The sequence below is a fragment of the Rhinopithecus bieti genome, unplaced genomic scaffold, assembly GCF_001698545.2.
Source record: "Rhinopithecus bieti isolate Rb0 unplaced genomic scaffold, ASM169854v2 scaffold_1014, whole genome shotgun sequence".
Lineage (NCBI taxonomy): Eukaryota > Metazoa > Chordata > Mammalia > Primates > Cercopithecidae > Rhinopithecus > Rhinopithecus bieti.
In genome coordinates this window covers 5,217,072-5,234,563 of record NW_016803499.1, presented here as the reverse complement: position 1 = coordinate 5,234,563, position 17,492 = coordinate 5,217,072, and the positions used below count along the sequence as shown (strand labels likewise).

General features: G+C 53.2%; 1 protein-coding gene across 2 annotated transcripts in view; it reads right to left on the bottom strand.

The window, feature by feature from the left end:
• Window positions 1–17,492, bottom strand: part of OSBPL5 (oxysterol binding protein like 5) — an 80,507-nt gene that overhangs the window by 13,221 nt on the left and 49,794 nt on the right. The window contains exons 8-14 of one of the 2 annotated variants that reach the window (XM_017887327.1): window positions 8,758–8,932; window positions 8,250–8,442; window positions 5,215–5,399; window positions 3,955–4,036; window positions 2,246–2,344; window positions 1,694–1,790; window positions 249–347 (exon numbers count right to left, since the gene is read on the bottom strand). In XM_017887327.1, the coding sequence (XP_017742816.1) occupies window positions 249–347; window positions 1,694–1,790; window positions 2,246–2,344; window positions 3,955–4,036; window positions 5,215–5,399; window positions 8,250–8,442; window positions 8,758–8,932 (930 nt within the window). Of the gene's footprint in view, window positions 1–248; window positions 348–1,693; window positions 1,791–2,245; window positions 2,345–3,954; window positions 4,037–5,214; window positions 5,427–8,249; window positions 8,443–8,757; window positions 8,933–17,492 lie in introns of both variants that reach the window. The other variant, XM_017887320.1, reaches the window with a different exon arrangement.

Below are 17,492 nucleotides of genomic sequence, written 5' to 3'. Positions count from 1 at the left end.
AAAATTAGCTGGGTGTGGTGGCGCATGCCTGTCATCCCAGCTACTTGGAGCCGAGATTGCGCCATTGCGCTCTAGCCTGGGTAACAAGAGTGAAACTCCTTCTCAAAAAAAAAGAAAAAAAAGTCATGGGTGAGTGAAGGTGAAGGAAAGATTTCTTCAAGCAACAACCAAAGGATTTTGGCACCTAGCCGCTTTCATTGAGGGAGGAGCCTCGCTCTGCCCTCGGGGTGGGTGGCTGAGCCACTCACCTTTGCAGTGGGCGTAGGGCATGGTGAGGGTGTAATCCTCGGCTCGGTTCAGGAAGGTGAGCGTGGCTTTGCCGTCCAGCAGTGCCGACAGCGAATTCCCTGCAGAGACAAGAGGCAGCAGGACCAGTGAGTGGGGACAGCCCCTTCACACCTGAGGCCACCCCTAAATCACAGGGTCTGAGCCCCTTCCAACAAGTGAACACGCTCCTGGCACCTCCAGTGGTGTGACTGTGCGTGAGTCACTTAACCTCTCTGGGCCTCAGATTCTGTAAAATCCCTGTCCAGTGTGCACAGGACATCTGTGCTGAGAAGTTATTTCACCTTTGACGTGTTAGTGGTTTATTGCAGTCACAAAACTGAAGATTCGCAGGGTGGAGTCTGCAAACTTTTTCAAACCCGCCTGAGCCCTGCTCAGATTTTAAACGTCCATGTGGAGGGAGCGCGCCCCGCTCGGGGCCAAGAGTCACAGGCACTGCTGGTGAGGAGAGGACAGAGGTGGAAAAGGTGGGCTGAACCTGAGGGTCGCACCTGGGACCCTCTCCCAGACTTCCACACACCCAGCAGAGAGCCGGGCACACAGAGGCAACAGGCGCACACCTGCCCATGGATGAAACTGATGAAAAAGGTACAACGGATGGGATGAAATGCAAATGGACACTTTCTGAGCACCCGAGGCTGCCAGGCCTCAGAGCAGCGCAGTCCAATGGGGCTGTCTGTGAAGACCAGGGCTTCCCTCCTGCCTGTCCCACTCCAGGGCCAACACTGAGCCTGTGTGATGTGGCAACAGAGGGACTGTGGTTTCAGTTTCATTTCTTTTCTTTTTTTTTTTTTGAGACAGAGTCTCACCCTGTCACCCAGGCTAGAGTGCAGTAGCATCATCTTGGCTCACTGCAACCCTCACCTCCCAGGTTCAAGCAATTCCCCTGCCTCAGCCTCCCAAGTAGCTGGGATTATAGGCGCATGCCACCATGCTTGGCTAATTTTCGTATTTTTAGTAGAAACAGGGTTTCACCATGTTGGCCAGGCTGTTCTCAAACTCCGGACCTCAGGTGATCCACCCACTTCGGCCTCCCAAAGTGCTGGGATTACAGGTGTGAGCGACTGTGCCCGACCTTAAGTTTCATTTCATTTTAGCCAATTCAAATAGTCACGCAGTGCTGTGGGGCTGCTCAGCCCCAATCCACACCTTTCCATGTAGGTGCCCTCTCTCAGTCCTCACAACGTCCCTGCAAAAGGTGCCCACTCTCAGCTCAGGGGAGCTACGGGCCAGCTCTGCCTGATGCCTGGGTCTGAGCACTTGACCACCACATGGTCTCTGACTACGAGGGGTTGGGAGGGTCAGGCACATGGCCCCCACCTGAGATCTTGGTCCACTGGCTCCTGGAGCCCCCCCGACCATCGCATTTCCCCGAGGCCCCAGGGGGCACCCGGGGTGACCCCCTCACCATAGAACCTGGACTTGGCTGTGATGCTGCCACTGATGCAGAAGCCGTCCTTCCGGTTGCTGACGTGGAAGGCAGACACGGGAGGGTGGTGGGACACCTGCAGGCAGGGAGGGCGCTCTGTAAACGGCCTCGGAAACAGGTAATCCCAGCTTCCCCCCAAAAACCCCTCCCTGTCGCTGACGTCACATCCCCTCCCCTGGTCCCAGCATTCGGGTAGGGGCCTTCCTGGCTCTCGCTCACGACGCCCAGAGCAGCTAGGCCTCAGCTGTGGGGCTTGGGAGCCCTGAGTTGCCCTAGAAGGCCTCCCTGGGAGATGGGACACATGGTCCTCCCTCCAGGGGGGACACTGTCTGCTGTCACAGCCATGGTGGGGTCTGCACTTTCCGCAAGAATCCCTATTGGCGGCGGCTGGGTCCACAGCTGTTAAGCTGCGTAGGACGTGGGGACCCCAGGAAGCGGGTCCTCGGGGTCACACTTGTCCTTGCCTGCTGCCAGGGCCCCGCCCCCCACAGAGCCCTGCGCCCAGGCCGGGTGCAGCGGAGGTGCTCTCACCTGCTCTGCTATGTAGAACGTACGGCTGTCAGTCTGGGGGTGGAACCAGCAGCAGCGGAAGGTCTCCCCCAGGATGGGGTTGTACGGCTTCTTGATTCCCTGCGGACAACAGAGAACCAGGTGGGTAAGAGGCCCGCTGTGAGCCGGGCGCGGTGGCTCAAGCCTGTAATCCCAGCACTTTGGGAGGCCAAGACGGGCGGATCACGAGGTCAGGAGATCGAGACCATCCTGGCTAATATGGTGAAACCCCGTCTCTACTAAAAAATACAAAAAAATAGCCGGGCATGGTGGCGGGCGCCTGTAGTCCCAGCTACTTGGGAGGCTGAGACAGGAGAATGGCATGAACCTGGGAGGCGGAGCTTGCAATGAGCTGAGATCCAGCCACTGCACCCCAGCCCGGGCNAGCAGCAGCGGAAGGTCTCCCCAGGATGGGGTTGTACGGCTTCTTGATTCCCTGCGGACAACAGAGAACCAGGTGGGTAAGAGGCCCGCTGTGAGCCGGGCGCGGTGGCTCAAGCCTGTAATCCCAGCACTTTGGGAGGCCAAGACGGGCGGATCACGAGGTCAGGAGATCGAGACCATCCTGGCTAATATGGTGAAACCCCGTCTCTACTAAAAAATACAAAAAAATAGCCGGGCATGGTGGCGGGCGCCTGTAGTCCCAGCTACTTGGGAGGCTGAGACAGGAGAATGGCATGAACCTGGGAGGCGGAGCTTGCAATGAGCTGAGATCCAGCCACTGCACCCCAGCCCGGGCGACAGAGTGAGACCCCCCCCAAAAAAAAAAAAAAAAAAAAAAGAGGCCCGCTGTGCAGAGCAGGTGAGGGATGTGCACTGAGGAGCAGCGTGGGTGGGCTCCCCGCTGCCTGCTGGCCTGGTTTGCTGCTAGCATCTGGGAACAACACCTCACCGCTGCTTTGGTGGGACGATGCTTTGCCTGTGGTTTACATTCTTGGGGGACAGCCTCAGGGGAACCCTGTCTACTTCTTAGCTCGGAGAGGGGACATAAGACCCTGACCTTGTCACACTCTCCCTGGACCTTGGGTGTAACCTGCACACAGCCTGCTGAAAGCCACGAAGGCACCAGGTAGTCAGGAGTCCTGCCTCCACCCCAAACCTGCTGTGCAACTCGGTCCATCCTTTCTCCTCTCGGGGCCTCAGTTTCCCCATCTGCACAATGAAGAAGTAGAACTAGGGTCGTGGTTTTCAAACTTGCTTCCCACAGAACCCCAGGGCTCCGTGGTGGGTCAGGGGAGCTGCAGGCCTTCTCCCTCACTACAACCAGAGCAGCCCTGCTGTCATTGGAGTCCTGGGTTTGGGGTTCTAAAAGGGGGTTCCATGGGTAAAAATTTGTGAAAACCACAGATTCCAAAGGTACCTTGAGGTTTAGGGTTGAAAGCCCCTTTCTTTTGGCACCATCTCTAGCACGGCCTGAGGCCTGAGGCTGTTTTCTTGTGGGGTGGGGAAGGGGTCCAGCTTGGGGCCTTGAGGGATGAGACTACCCTTAGGGGCCTGGCCTGAGCCATCCGGGGCCCCCACCCTGTCCCCCATCATCAAGGACCAGGGCCCTCTGTGGGGGTGACCAGGATCCTTCAAGGCCATGTGGGGTAGGGGATGGCCTGGGGACTCGGGAAAGTGCCAAGGGACGAGGGCTGAGCAGACAGACCCCTGGGCCGCAGCCCCGCCCTCCCTGGCTGGCAGGGGCTCACCTTGGGCTTCTTGTAGAAGCCAGACAGGTACCACCGCAGCACCAGCTTCATGCGGCTGTAGGCATCCTCCTCCACCGCAGCCCTGCCATGGGCGGGAGAACGCTGACCCCAGCTCCGGGGCCGTGGCCACCACCCTTCCCTGACCCTCCCTCCTACCATCCCAACCTCCACCTGCTCAGCTGGAAACAGGCCGCCTGGCCCAGACGCTCTGGTCACCCCCAAGCAGGAGAATTTTCTCCGGGGAAGTGGGTTCTTCTAATCAGAAAGTGCCAGGGCTGCTCCCACACTGGGGCAGAGAGGACACTGCTGACCTGGGCTGCCAGGGGGCCCCTGTCTCCAGGAAGCCTCCCTGCCCATGCTCTTGTTCCCACCCTGCTCCCTCTGCCTGGCTCCCGAGCCTGCAGCCCCCCTTCCTGCATCTGTTGCCCCCTTCCAGTCTCTGCAGCCCCCTTCCAGCCTGTGTATCCCCTTCCAGTCTCTGCAGCCCTCTTCCAGCCTCTGCAGCCCCTTTCCAGCCTCTGCAGCCCCCTTCCAGGCTCTGCAGCCCCCGTCCTGCCTCTGCTGCCCCTTCCAGCCTCTGCAGCCCCGCCCAGCCTCTGCAGCCCCTTCCTGCCTCTGCAGCCCCTTTCCAGCCTCTGCAGCCCCTTTCCAGCCTCTGCAGCCCCCTTTCCAGCCTCTGTAGCCCGTCTTGCCTCTGCAGTCCCCTTCCTGCCTCTGCAGCCCCTTTTCAGCCTCTGCAGCCCCTTTCCAGCCTCTGCAGCCCCCTTTCCAGCCTCTGTAGCCCGTCTTGCCTCTGCAGTCCCCTTTGTCCCCCTTTTGCCTCTGCAGCCCCTTCCTGCCTCTGCAGCCCCCTTCCAGCCTCTGTAGCCCCCTTCCTGCCTCTGCTGCCCTCCTTTCAGCCTCTGCTTCCCCCCTTCCTGCCTCTGCAGCCCCACTTCCTGCCTCTGCATCCCCCTTCCAGCCTGTGCAGCCCCTTTCCAGCCTCTGCAGCCCATCCCATCCAGCTCGAGGGTGCAGGGCTCAGGGTGCATGGCAACTGCTGTCAACTGACCCCCCTCTCACCACGGATGGCCCTGGCTCTTCCCAGGCCCATCTTGGAGACAGGGCCCCCAGGAGGCTAGAGCTGCAGGAACAGTGGGCTGGGATCAGCCAGGGGATTCTCTGGAAGCCCCAACAGGGCAGGCAGGTGCTGAGGGGGCTGCGGGGTCTCATGCAGATGCAGGACGAGGTGTGGGGTGCCCCTCCCGGCATGGCGCCCACCTGGAGAGCAGGTCTGCGTGGTAGTAGTAGTCGGAGAGCTTGTCCAGGAAGGAACGCGGCTCCAGTACGAACGTGGGCAGCACCACACGGGACAGGTCCATGCCCGGCCGCAACTGCTTCAGCAGGGTCCATATCAGACTCTTGTTCTCCTCTGACACCGTCTCCACCTGGGACGCCTCGCCCAGCTGCGGCAGACAGGCTGCAGTCAGGCCCTAACCAGAAGAGCCGGGAGGAAGGGGTGGCGGGACAGTGGCAGCTCTGGCTGGAGGAGGCTGTACCTGCCACCCCTTTGGGTGTAAACCCCTGGCTCGGCTCCCATAGCCTCATGAGGCTGACTCAGCCCCATCAGATGTGAACTCTTCCCAATGCATTTCCACCCCGCCCCTGGGGCACCTGCAGCCCGGGTCCAGGCCCGCTCCTGTTTCTGCACCTGGCGCAGGGACCCCATGCCCTGCCCCTTCAAAGTCCAGGCTGCAGCCTCCCAACACCTGCTGTTGAAACCCGTCTGTGCATCGTGGGACCCTGGGCTCAGGGAACAGAGAGGCTGCAGCCCACCCTGTCTTCACAGCTGCCTGGGGAGGCAGGGATTTGGCCTGCTCTTCCATTTTTTAAAAAAGATTATTGTAACATTTCTTTTTCTGTTTTTGAACCACTTTTTTGAGGTATGACTGGTATACAGAAGCCTTCAGATATCGAATGTGGACAACTGGGTGAGTTTGGAGGTGAGCCTGCACCGCGAAACCGACACAGGTACCGTGAACTCACCCCTCACTTCCGAAGCCTGTGTGCCACTCATGAAGGCCCCCTCATCTCATTTTCTGAGACACCTAACCCTCACCACAGCTCCCGAATAAGTGACTTCACTCCAGATTTGCACCTCACCACAGCCCCAGGGTACCAGGACACTGGTCCTCCCCCTTCACAGAGCGGACAAGTGACTTGCCCAAGGTCACACAGCTGCTATGTAGCAGAGGTGAGATCTGAACTCAGGGCTCTCTGTATTTTTAGCCCGACAGCAGCTGCCCCAGGGAGGGGGCAAGATGGAGCGTGGCCTGTTGAGTCCTGCGTCAGGATCTCATCCCCGCTGCCGGGACTCAGGCAAATGGCTTCGCCTCTCTGTGTATGCAGGGCCACGGACAGATCCTCATGGCACTGGCCTAGTGGATAGTGTGCGTGGACACCCAGGAGCCATGTCTGACCCCATGAGGGGTCACGGGGAGCCCAGTGCTATAGCTTTCATTTCCGAGCCAGCTTTGGGGCTTGGACTATCAGCCTGACAGCTTCAGCTGTCAGGAATCTTCCGGCTCTGTCCACGTGCTCCCGTCCTCCTTAACCCTCTCCACCAGGCTTCTGCCCTCTTCTCTACTGAGACTGTCTCGCTGTAGGTTCCCACTGCCTCTCACTGGTCCAGCAGCCACCCCTGCTTCTCATCCTGCCCCACCTCTCGGCCCAGCTGGCTCTGAGACACCTGGGCTCCTGGCTCCTCCCACCTCCCTGCCCTACCTCTGTGAAGCCTTATCTGTGCTCGGCCTCTGAAGGTTGGATGCCCAGGCCCCTTGGCTGCCTGCTCCGTGCCCTCTGCCTGGAGCCCCAGGCTCGCACCTGCAGCAGCCCGCCCTGCCTGGCTCACAGCAGCGTTGCTCATCACCATCTGGCTGAGATCTGCCCAAACCACCTTCCGAAATACCGTGAGTCTGCCCACTTCTCCATCACAGCTGGGTCCAGGGCGCCCTCAGCTTTCTCCTAACAACGGTGCTTCCCTACGAGTGGCCCAGTGTCCATCCCCGCCCCTCGGCTGTCCCGAGGCCCTTGCCTAACCCGCTGGTGGCTTCGCCAATACTCTCAGCCCAAGGCCCCCGGGGCCCTCGGTCCACTCCCCACAGGCCCATCCTAACCTTCCCATCCCTGCACGGAAGCCTGAGCTCTGTGGGAATGGCAGCCCACAGGGAGGCCATGGTGTTCCACTGAACACAAGGACTTCACAGACCACGGAGGAACCCGCTCTGGGCCTGTGCAGAGCAAGACGTGAACACGACGCTGTCCAAACAACAGCAAGGACCTAATTCCCCTTTTCTGCGGAAACCAGGACTGCTCCTTGCCCTCAGTGACAGCCACGGTCTTGCTCTTGTCTCACCTCCCGGATGAGAATGACAAGATCCCAGACCACAGAGCCCCCTGTTCCTGACAGCGCCCACCCCAGAGCCTGGCTTCCTCAGTCTGCACCCCAGTTGCCCAGTGGAAGCTTAGATCCTGTGATTCCTTCCGGACTCCCCTTCCTGAGGCGCCCCACGGTGCCCAGGGCCACACGAGTTCTCTCCAGCTGTGGGGAGTCAGCTGTCCTGGCTGTTCAGCTGCAGCCATGCTCTGGGGACACTGCCGCCCACCGCCTGCCCCCTGCCTTGGGCTCGTGCACCAGCGGTCCCTCTTTTTGGAATGCCATCCTCCCTCCTGTCACTTACATCTTCAGAAAGAGCCCATGGCCCGGCTGGCCTCCCTCACCCACTCCCCAGCCTCGTCTTGTGTTTGTGGGTTTATCGTCTGTGTTTCCTGCTGCCCATACACTGGAGGCCCAGGACCCAGGGCCCAGTTCTGTCTCGTTCACAGCTCTCCCAGGGCCCCAGGGGAGCACCAGGTGCGCAGGGGCCTGTGAGCATGGGACTCAGGTCTTGCATGCCCTCCTCTGTGCTCCTCCAGGAAGTGGGGCCGCCCACCAGATGGGGTCAAGGCCCCTCCTGAGCCTCCTGTTCTCCCATCAGCACATTCCAGCCCAAGGAGGGAGTTGCCTGTTGGCAGCGAACCCCTGCCCCATCCCCGCATCTGCACCCCAGCAGCCAGCGGGGCAGCCTCTTTGGAAGAGGGGAGGAGCCTATTCACCTAAAAGACAGCTCCTGAGCTCACTGCCAAGTGACGGGGACAAAAGCCGCCCCCTGGGCTCTGCGTGCTTCCCTGAGGATGAGGCATGGCTACCTCTGCCTCTAGAATGAGGGGCCGAGGCCGGGGAGACGCGTGGGGCTCCTGGCTGGGGGGGCTCTCACCTCCCCCAGCTCCTCCTGGACCTGCTCCACATACGTGGTCCCTCTCCGCGCCGGGACCCCAGGGGTCTCTGACTGGTCGCTGCCACTCTCCGTCTTCCGGCCATGGTCCTGGGTCTCGGTATCTGACTCCTCGGGGTTCTCTCTCTCCGACTTGTCTGAGAACGCGTCGTTCTCCAGGGAAGACCCATTCAGCCTGGAAGGTGGATGGTGCCAGTGGGTCCGTCACAGGTGAGACCCCAGCACACCCCTCTGGGCCGCCCACCCCTCGCTGCTCGGCGCTTCACATACGTTCCTGCCTGTCATCACCTCCACAACCCACGTTTGACACGATTAGCCCCATTTTATAGAGGAAGAAACCGAGGCTCCCAGGGCACACGGCAGTGAACACGTCCCTGCCTGCAGCCCTGCAGCCCGCCAGAGCAGAGGCTGGGGCCGTCCTCTCCCCCTCTTCCTTGCCTACAAGGAGACCCCATGAATCAGCACCACCTCGTGCCCTCGCCCCACTCACGGGAACAGGTCTTGGTCTGGGTGGATGGTGGCTGAGGTTGGCAGCCCGCAGAGTGATGAGGGTGATGCGTCTGGCGAGGTCCCTGGCTCCCCGTCTCGGCCCGGCTTACAGGTGCCCAGTCTCAGCAGGCTAGAGCAGCGCAGGGCCAGCTCCAGGGCGTCCAGCCAGCAGCGACCTGTGGGGGACACGGGGTGAGCAGGCCCCACCCCACCTCTCTATATCCCCATCCCCGAGGAGCCACCAGGAGGCTCCCCTCACTCTGACTCTTCAGGGACCCACCCCCTCCATCCCAGACCCACCCCTGGCCCTGCCCCAGCAGGGACACGCCCTCCCTTCCCGCCCCGACATCCAGCTGCAGATTGTGTGGGGACAGACATCGGGAACTCCTGAGGATTGAGGACTTCCCGAGCAGGCAAGCCCGGCCTGGGGACAGGTGTGCCAGGGGAGGCAGCCCTACAGAGGTGCCTGGGCATGCTCACAGCACGTCCCCACCCACCTCCACCACCCACATTGCTGACAAGAGGCCGGCGTAAGTGACCCCTCCAGGTCACAAACCCAGGGTAGGAGCCAGCCTCCTACCCTGACAGCCACCCACAGGTTTCTGCAGGTGGAGTCAGGGAGGAGGGTCCTCCCTCACTGGGAGGCACTGGTGGGGGTCCTGCGGGCTCCTGCCGGCCTGGAGTCCAGGGAGGAGGGTGGGGAAGGCTGAGGAGGGGTTTGCACACCAGGGAGGAGCCCTGCTGGAGGCCACCCAGAGGCTCTGTGGGTAGTGGTGGAGCAGAGGCTGGTCGACAGCTGGGCACCTCCAAGCCCTGCTCTGGGCCCTGTGCCCTGCTGCCTTCCTAAGCAGGGTGACAGCACCACCCGAGGGTCCTCCTGTGGGGCATGTGTCCATTTGGGTGACACCAGTGTCCTGGTGTGATCACTAACAGCGGCCCCTGCACTCAGAAGAGCATCTGTGGTGGCCTATGACAGGTCACACTATTAATAAGTGTTTTTTTTTTTTTTTTTGGTTTGTTTTTCTGAGATGGGGTTTCACTCTTGTTGTCCAGGTTGGAGTGCAATGGCACGATGTCAGCTCACTGCAACCTCTGCCTCCTGGGTTCAAGCAATTCTCCTGACTCAGCCTCCTGAGTAGCTGGGATTACAGGCATGTGCCACCACACCCAGCTAATTTTGTATTTTTAGTAGAGACAGGGTTTCTCCATGTTGGTCAGGCTGGTCTCGAACTCCGGACCTCAGGTGATCTGCCTGCCTCGACCTCCCAAAGTGCTGGGATTACAGGCGTGAGCCACTGCGCCGGGTCAGTAAATGTGTTTTTTGTTTTTGTTGTGGTTTTGAGATGGGGTCTCGCTCTGTCACCCAGGCTGGAGTGCAGTGGGGTGATCTCAGCTCGCTGCAAACTCCAGCTCCAGGGTTCAAGTGATTCTCCTGCCTCAGTCTCCCAGGTATCTGGGATTACAGGTGCCTGCCTGTAATCTTTTTGTGTTTTTAGTAGAGATGGGGTTTCACCATGTTGGCCAGGCTGGTCTCAACCTCTGGGCCTCAAGTGATCCGCCCACCTTGGCCTCCCAAAATGCTGGGATTACAGGCGTGAGCCCCCGTGCCTGAGCTATTAATTAGTGTTATTCAAAGAAGCCTTCTGAGGTCACACCAGGTGGGAGGATGGGGCTGAAGAGCATTGAAGGCGGTTCTGTGCCTCCCTGAGCCTCTGTCTTTTGGAGATCCTGGAGACAGAGAGTTTCTCTCCCTCACTTTCAGATCCGTGAAATCCTGCTCTTCGTGGAGCATCCCAGGGTCCAGGGTAGGAGGGGCCTGCCTAGACAGTGGCTCCTGGGTCTCTAGAGCTGCCCTTCTCATTGGGTTGGAGGGGTATCTGGGATCCTGCTGGTTCCATTGCAGGCTTGGTTGGTGCCAGAGCAGCCAAGCCTGGGCTGAACACCAGGGTTGGGGGAGGGATGGCAGTGGCTGGTGGTGGGAAGCTGGAGGGGTCACAACTGCCCAGTTGGCCCCAGGGCCTGAACACGTGTGCTTTGTAGCTGCCACAAAGGACTAGACATCCTGAATACTATGTATCCTTTGAAGCTCCTTCCAAGACCTCTTCCTCCTCTTCCTGGAAGCCCACCCTGATACCCACAGGGGCTGGGGGCATCCCTCCTCCCGGATGGTGGCCCCCACCGTATCAGGGGCTCAGCTCATGCCTCAGCCCAACCTGCCTTATCAGATGGTTGGTTATCCAACTCACCCAAGAGCACAGAGGCTGTGGGCTAACCTGTCCATCTCAGGGCCTGCATGGGACCTGGCACAGAGTCGGGGACTCAGGATGGCCCAGGAGGAAGCAGGGATCTGGCATCTGACCACCAGGGGTGATGTGGCACCAAGACTCCAACCTGACAGGTACCAGAGCCCCGTGGTCAAGGCCAGGCTGCTTTAGGTCTGCACCACTGGTGGGATGGGAGCCCCTCACCCTGCTGCTCTGGGAGGCACCAGCTGGGGTTAGAGGAGGTGGAGCAACCACATTTACCCAGAGCAGCCACAGAAGGGTGCGGTGGGGCAAGGCCCCAACCTTGGGTTAGAGGGACACACCGCCAAGAGGGAATCCCTCCAGGTGCAGGATCACCGCAGTCACAGCTGCCTGAGCGGCCACTCAGGGCACACCAACAGCGTGCAATGCACTTGGCAGTCAGGGAAATTCACATTCATGTCCAGGCTCTAGCACTTTCTTGCTGGCAGTTTGCCTGTGCCTCAGTTTCCTGATCTGTCTAATGTGGATGATAACGTAGAACCTGTTGGTTCAAAGGTGCCTGGTGTGAAAGAAAAATCTTGGGCCCCTCAAATCCCTAAGCTCAAGGGAAAAACTCAAGCTGGGAACTGCTTAGGGCCAACTTGCCTCCCATTCTATTCGAAGTCACCCCTCTGCTCACTGAGATAAATGCACACCTGATTGTCTCCTTTGGAGAAGCTCATGGGAAACTCAAAGAAATGCAACCATCTGTCTCTTATCTACCTGGGAGCCCCCTCCCTGCTTGAAGTTGTCCTGCCTTTCCAGACCGAACCAATGTTCATCTTACATATGTTGGTTAATGTCTCATGTCTCCCTAAAACCAGACTGTGCTCTGACCACCGTGGGTACATCGCCAGGACCTCCTGAGGCTGTGTCATGGGTGGGCGTCCTCAACCTTGGCAAAATAAACTTTTCTAAATGAACCGAGGCCCGTCTCAGATTTTCGGGGTTCACGTTTTGGTATCCACTGAGGGGTTCTGAGTGGAGATGCCCCTGACTTTTCACAAGTCTCCTACTGGCGCTTCGTACCAGCTTGAGCTAACTTTATGGCTCAAACCAGTAAGACAATTTGCTGAGTCCTGGAAGCACCCACCCAGAGAATCCCTGATCTCTCAAAATGTGGCCAAGATCTAAAGTTTACTTTGCTGCACAACTTCTCTTTTTGGAGTTTTACTTGCTTCCAACACAAGGAAGGCAAGTTTTTCCTGCTTGCATGACGATAGAAGGCAGGTAGCTCCTTTATGGAGTTTGAGCTCCCTTCCAATAGGGAAGATGAGATTTGTTTATTTGTTTGTTTGTTTTCCTGCTTCTAGGACAGTGGAGAGCAGTTTTCAGCCTGAGACCCATCCCTAGGTAAGTAACTGAATTGTGGTTTGTCTTGGCTAAAGTTAAGATTAATAATCAGCTGGTCTTAATTTCTCCTTACTATTAGAGCGCTCAGTAATCACAGAAGTTGTGCGATGGTTTGTTTTGCTTAACTGTTTTTTGTTGTCGATTGTTTCCGTTTTTGTTGTTTTGGTCTTTTTCCCATTGAACTCTATCTGGCTTGATCAAATCCCAAGGAAGTTCCAAATTATGGGGAACAAGGCCTCGGAAGTGGCTAAATTCCCCTGCCCACCACACACACAATGGTGGTGTGATGGGGGGAGAAAAATGGCCAGCAAAAGGAAAAAACAAGAGGAAAGATTTTGATTTTTGACTACTAAGGGGCTTTATTGATGTAACAATGCCACATTTTCACTAGCCAGGCCAAACTGAAAGAGTAATGACTGTACTTCTGTGTCCTCGTTGAAATTGGTCAGTTGAAATATGGAATGAGATTTAAAAAGATTTTTTTAAAGAAGCTCAATGGTTAAAAGTCAGTTTAATGAAAAGCTAACATCCAAGATGTATGTGCATATGTGTGTGTGCATATGTGTGTTTGTGTTCAGGTGTGTGTGTGCATTTGTGTGTGTTTGTGTGCAGGTGTGTGTGTGCATATGTGTGTTTGTGTGCAGGTGTGTGTGTGCATATGTGTGTGTTTGTGTGCAGGTGTGTGTGTGCATTTGTGTGTGTTTGTATTTAAGAGACCTTCATGTTTTGTTTTGTTTTCTCCTAGGACCTTGTCTTTTTTTGGGTAAAAGGTTTTTTTCTTCTCAGTTGACTGAATTCTGTTTTCTTGATTTACTTCTGCTGTCTCTCCTTTCTCTTGCACCCTCTGCTGCATGGGGGACCTAAAATAGCTTATAGTAGCCTGGGGTTCCTTAAAGAAAATGGAGAAGGTGCCAGACTCCCTCTGGGGAGAAACTCGCTTTTCTTATGAAACCCCAAGAATGTAAACAGACAAGTTTGTCTCAGCTCTTAAACTGCTTACTTTTGTATTGTGTAAGCTGTTTCGTGTTTTCTTTTGACTAAAATAGTTATTGCAACAGAGGTTACTCTTGGGTTTTTAAGGAAAAGTGTGGTTTAGACACTTAGAAATGTCTTTGTTTAAAAACATTTTTTTTAAGTGCACTATAAAAGCATTACGTGGTCTAACCTCATAATAATTCTCCCTTTTTGGAGACCCAGGATTCAGTGTGGGCTCTTCTCAGAGCTCAGAGATCCAGTTAAACGATAGGTAGTCCTACTAAATAAAATTGGTCTCCTTATGAAATACTATGATAGACTTCTATAATTTTGTTTGATTGGGCATCCATCTTTAGTCTGCCTCTAGCACCACCAGACTTTTTCTCTCTGTACCTTATGATGCAAATTTTGCTATTTGATTTTCACCTGAGTTGTTTCCTTTAATATGCAAATTTAAGGCTATTTAGCTGACAATTGCCTAGGGTTGTGAAACAGGTTCTCAAGACTCTGGGCCGGGCGCGGTGGCTCAAGCCTGTACCTTTGGGAGCGAGACGCGGTGCGGGATACAAGGTCAGAGATCGAGACCATCCTGGCGAACACGGTGAAAACCCTGTCTCTATAAAAAAACAAAAAAAACTATGCCCGGGCCTGAGTGGCGTGGCGCCTGTAGTCCAGCGTACTCGGGAGGCTGAAGGCAGGAGAATGGCAGTGGACTCGGGAGGCGAGCTTGCAGTGAGCTGAGAGGATCCGGCTCACTGCCACTTCCAGCTGAGTGTGACAGAAGCCAGAACTCCGTTCAAAAAAAAAAAAAAAAAAAAAAAGAATCTGAAAGGCATAAGATAGGACAAAAAAGTTTGTATAAACCTGTAAGGATGATACTTCTATTGGGCATGCTAATATGTCTACGTATTTCTGTGTCATGTACACAATGTTTCACTACTGAAAGCTATAAAAGAGCTCTAACTGATTGGCTTAGAAATAAATGCACTTGAATCAAATACTTGATCAGGAAAAAAGAAAAGATGAGTCCAATGCTTTTCAAGTTTATGTAACTTAAGTAAAATCTTTAATGAATAAGCCAGCTTTAAATTATGGTAAAGTAATATTGAAATTCTTAAGAATTGCTAGCATACATTTTTGTTTGCATTTATATAATCCAGCAATTTCATACTAGTATCCACTGCCAAATACCATAAGGTGTCAAAACAGGGCATAAGAGTTATGAAACTATAAAACCTAGCCCAAGACGAATGATCTTAGCTGTGTAATCTTTAATAAATAAACGATGGATGGTGGGCACGGTGGTCATGCCTGTAAGTCTCAGCACTTTTGGGAGGTGAGGTGGGGGATCACAAAGTCAGGGAGTTCAAGACGCCTGGCACAATATCGTTGAAACCCCCGTCCTCTACTAAGAAATACTAAAATTAGGCCGGGCGTTGGTGGGCAGGCACCTGGTAATGCCCAGCTACTGCGCAGCTGAGGCAGGAGAATCACTTGACCTGGAGGCAGGTGTTAACAGTGAGCCGAGATTGTGCCAGTGGCACTCCAGCCTGGCTCAAAAAAAAAAAAAAAAAAAAAAAAAAAAAAAAAACAGTTGACATTGGTTTAACAAAAATAGCTACGTCTAAATTTAGTAAGATTACGCGTAAATTTTATCTGGTGGCTTTAGGTAGTCTAGTCCACAGGCATAAGGTCTCTCATTTGAGAAAGACTGTTATAGTCTTTTGTTTCAGCTAAACTATAAAAACTAAGTTCCTCCCAAAGTTAGTTTGGACCTATGCAGGAATGAATCCAAGGACAGCTTGGAGGTTAGAAGTAAGATGGGAGTCAGTTAGGTCAGATCTCTTTCACTGTTCAGTTATAATTTGCAATGGGTGGTTCCATATTTAAATAATGCCAATTGCAGATTTTGATTAAATAATTAGGTAAATGATTAAAATAATTAGGTGACTGTAATAGGAAAATACTTGATAGACAACTCATCATAATTTAGAATTTAAAGTTAGATTAAATATAGGATAATCACGATTTGGGTATTTTCCAATAAGAATATATTTGTAGGAAATATTACTTTCTAAGAAAAAAGCATGTCCTTTTTAAAAAGGTGAACAATTTTTGCCTAATTCAAAGCTGTATTTAAAGGTACATGTATAAAACAAGGTAAAAGGAACCAGGAAATAAAAGAGTAAAAGAGATGTAAAGAAAGTTACAAAGAATTTTTTTTGGTGGGGGGTAAGAAAGCTTAAAGAGAAATAATTTCATATGAGAAAGAATCTTGTATGGTAAATTTAGTCCTGGAATAAAATGACTGGTTGTTTAAGAAAGAGGGATGTTCAGGACAAACCAGAAAGTCCAAGTATGTCATGAATGATCTATGTAAGTCACAACAAGAGGATCTATCAAAAAAACAAAACCAGGCCAGGCACGGTGGCTCACGCCTGTAATCCCAGCACTTTGGGAGGCCGAGATAGGCGGATCACGAGGTCAGGAGATCAAGACCATCCTGGCTAACACGGTGAAACCCCATCTCTACTAAAAAATACAAAATCTAGCCAGGCGAGGTGGCGGACGCCTGTAGTCCCAGCTACTCGGGAGGCTGAGGCAGGAGAATGGCGTAAACCCAGGAGGCGGAGCTTGCAGTGAGCTGAGATCTGGCCACTGCGCTCCAGCCTGGGAGACAGAGTGAGACTCCGTCTCAAAAAAAAAAAAAAAAAAAAAAAAAAAAAAACAAAAAAACAAAAAAAAAAAACCTTTTATATGATCAAGTTGTCTATGACTAAAGGGAAATTATAATGGTCTTTCTAGATATTGGGTTTGATATAAAAAAACAGTTATAGACTAAATAATTGGTTAGAACAATGACATTTTCTTAAGGGGGTTGATTTACTCTTAATCAATTACAAGAGATTTTAATTTTAAAATTTTAACCCAAAGTTCAACTTTTACTGCATCTTGCCAGTTTTAGCTTTCTCTTCCCTTTTAAAAGGCACAAAATAGTAACACTTCCCTTCAACTCATTTTCAGCTCATATAAGTTTTGTTTTCCTCCTCAGGTTCTGTTTTTTTGTGTGTATATGGCCTGATGCTAACAATGTTTTCTTAAAGAAAATGTTTTCTTCTAACATAATATTCTATACACTGCAGAAGGTATTTTCTTCTGCCTTTTGGTAAGTGGCCTAACATATTTTATGTTTTATCAAAATAATTCCTATGCCATTATTATTAAGTTTGGTTTGCTTAGGAAAACTGAGATTAAAATTTTTTTTAATCAAGGTTATTACATCCTTGTATCTTTTGTATGTGTTTTTAAAATCCTTGTGACATCAAGTTATAGGGATTTGACTCATGGGTCTAAAAAGAACACCAAGGCCTCCTCCTAAATTTTAAACACTTACAGCAATTAAAGCTTCATCTTCAGGCCTGGTAGAAGATGCCAATCAAAATAAACCACATTCCTGAGACATGGAAATTAAAGCTGTTCAACTCCTCAAGGCCCAGAGACTATCCTAGAAGAGGTAGGCATGTGAGATTGTAAGGGCTGACTTTGAGAGATAAAATAAGTTCAGTTTCTCGGCCGGGTGCGGTGGCTCATGCCTGTAATCCCAGCACTTTGGGAGGCCAAGGCGGGCAGATCACGAGGTCAGGAGATCGAGACCATCCTGGCTAACACGGTGAAACCCCGTCTCTACTAAAAATACAAAAAATTAGCCAGGCGTGGTGGTGGGCACCTGTAGTCCCAGCTACTCGGGAGGCTGAGGCAGGAGAATGGCATGAACCCAAGAGCTGGAGCTTGCAGTGAGCCGAGATCCGGCCACTGCACTCCAGCCTGGGCGACAGAGTGAGACTCCATCTCAAAAAAAAAAAAAAAAAAAAGTTCAGTTTCTCTATAAATTAATCATTAATGTCAAAGACACACTAATGCAAGACTGGCATATGGGCCCCTGTGTCAGATAAACAAGGTTTTCATAAAACAATAACTGACTCCTTAATAAAGGTTATAAAGGCTTATGGAAGTTATATCTTATGATCAATATGAAAATTTTATAGACTAATTTTGGAAAACAATTTAATTGGCTTCATGATGTTATTAGGGCTTATTGTTTGGAAAACGAAGTCTCCTGTCT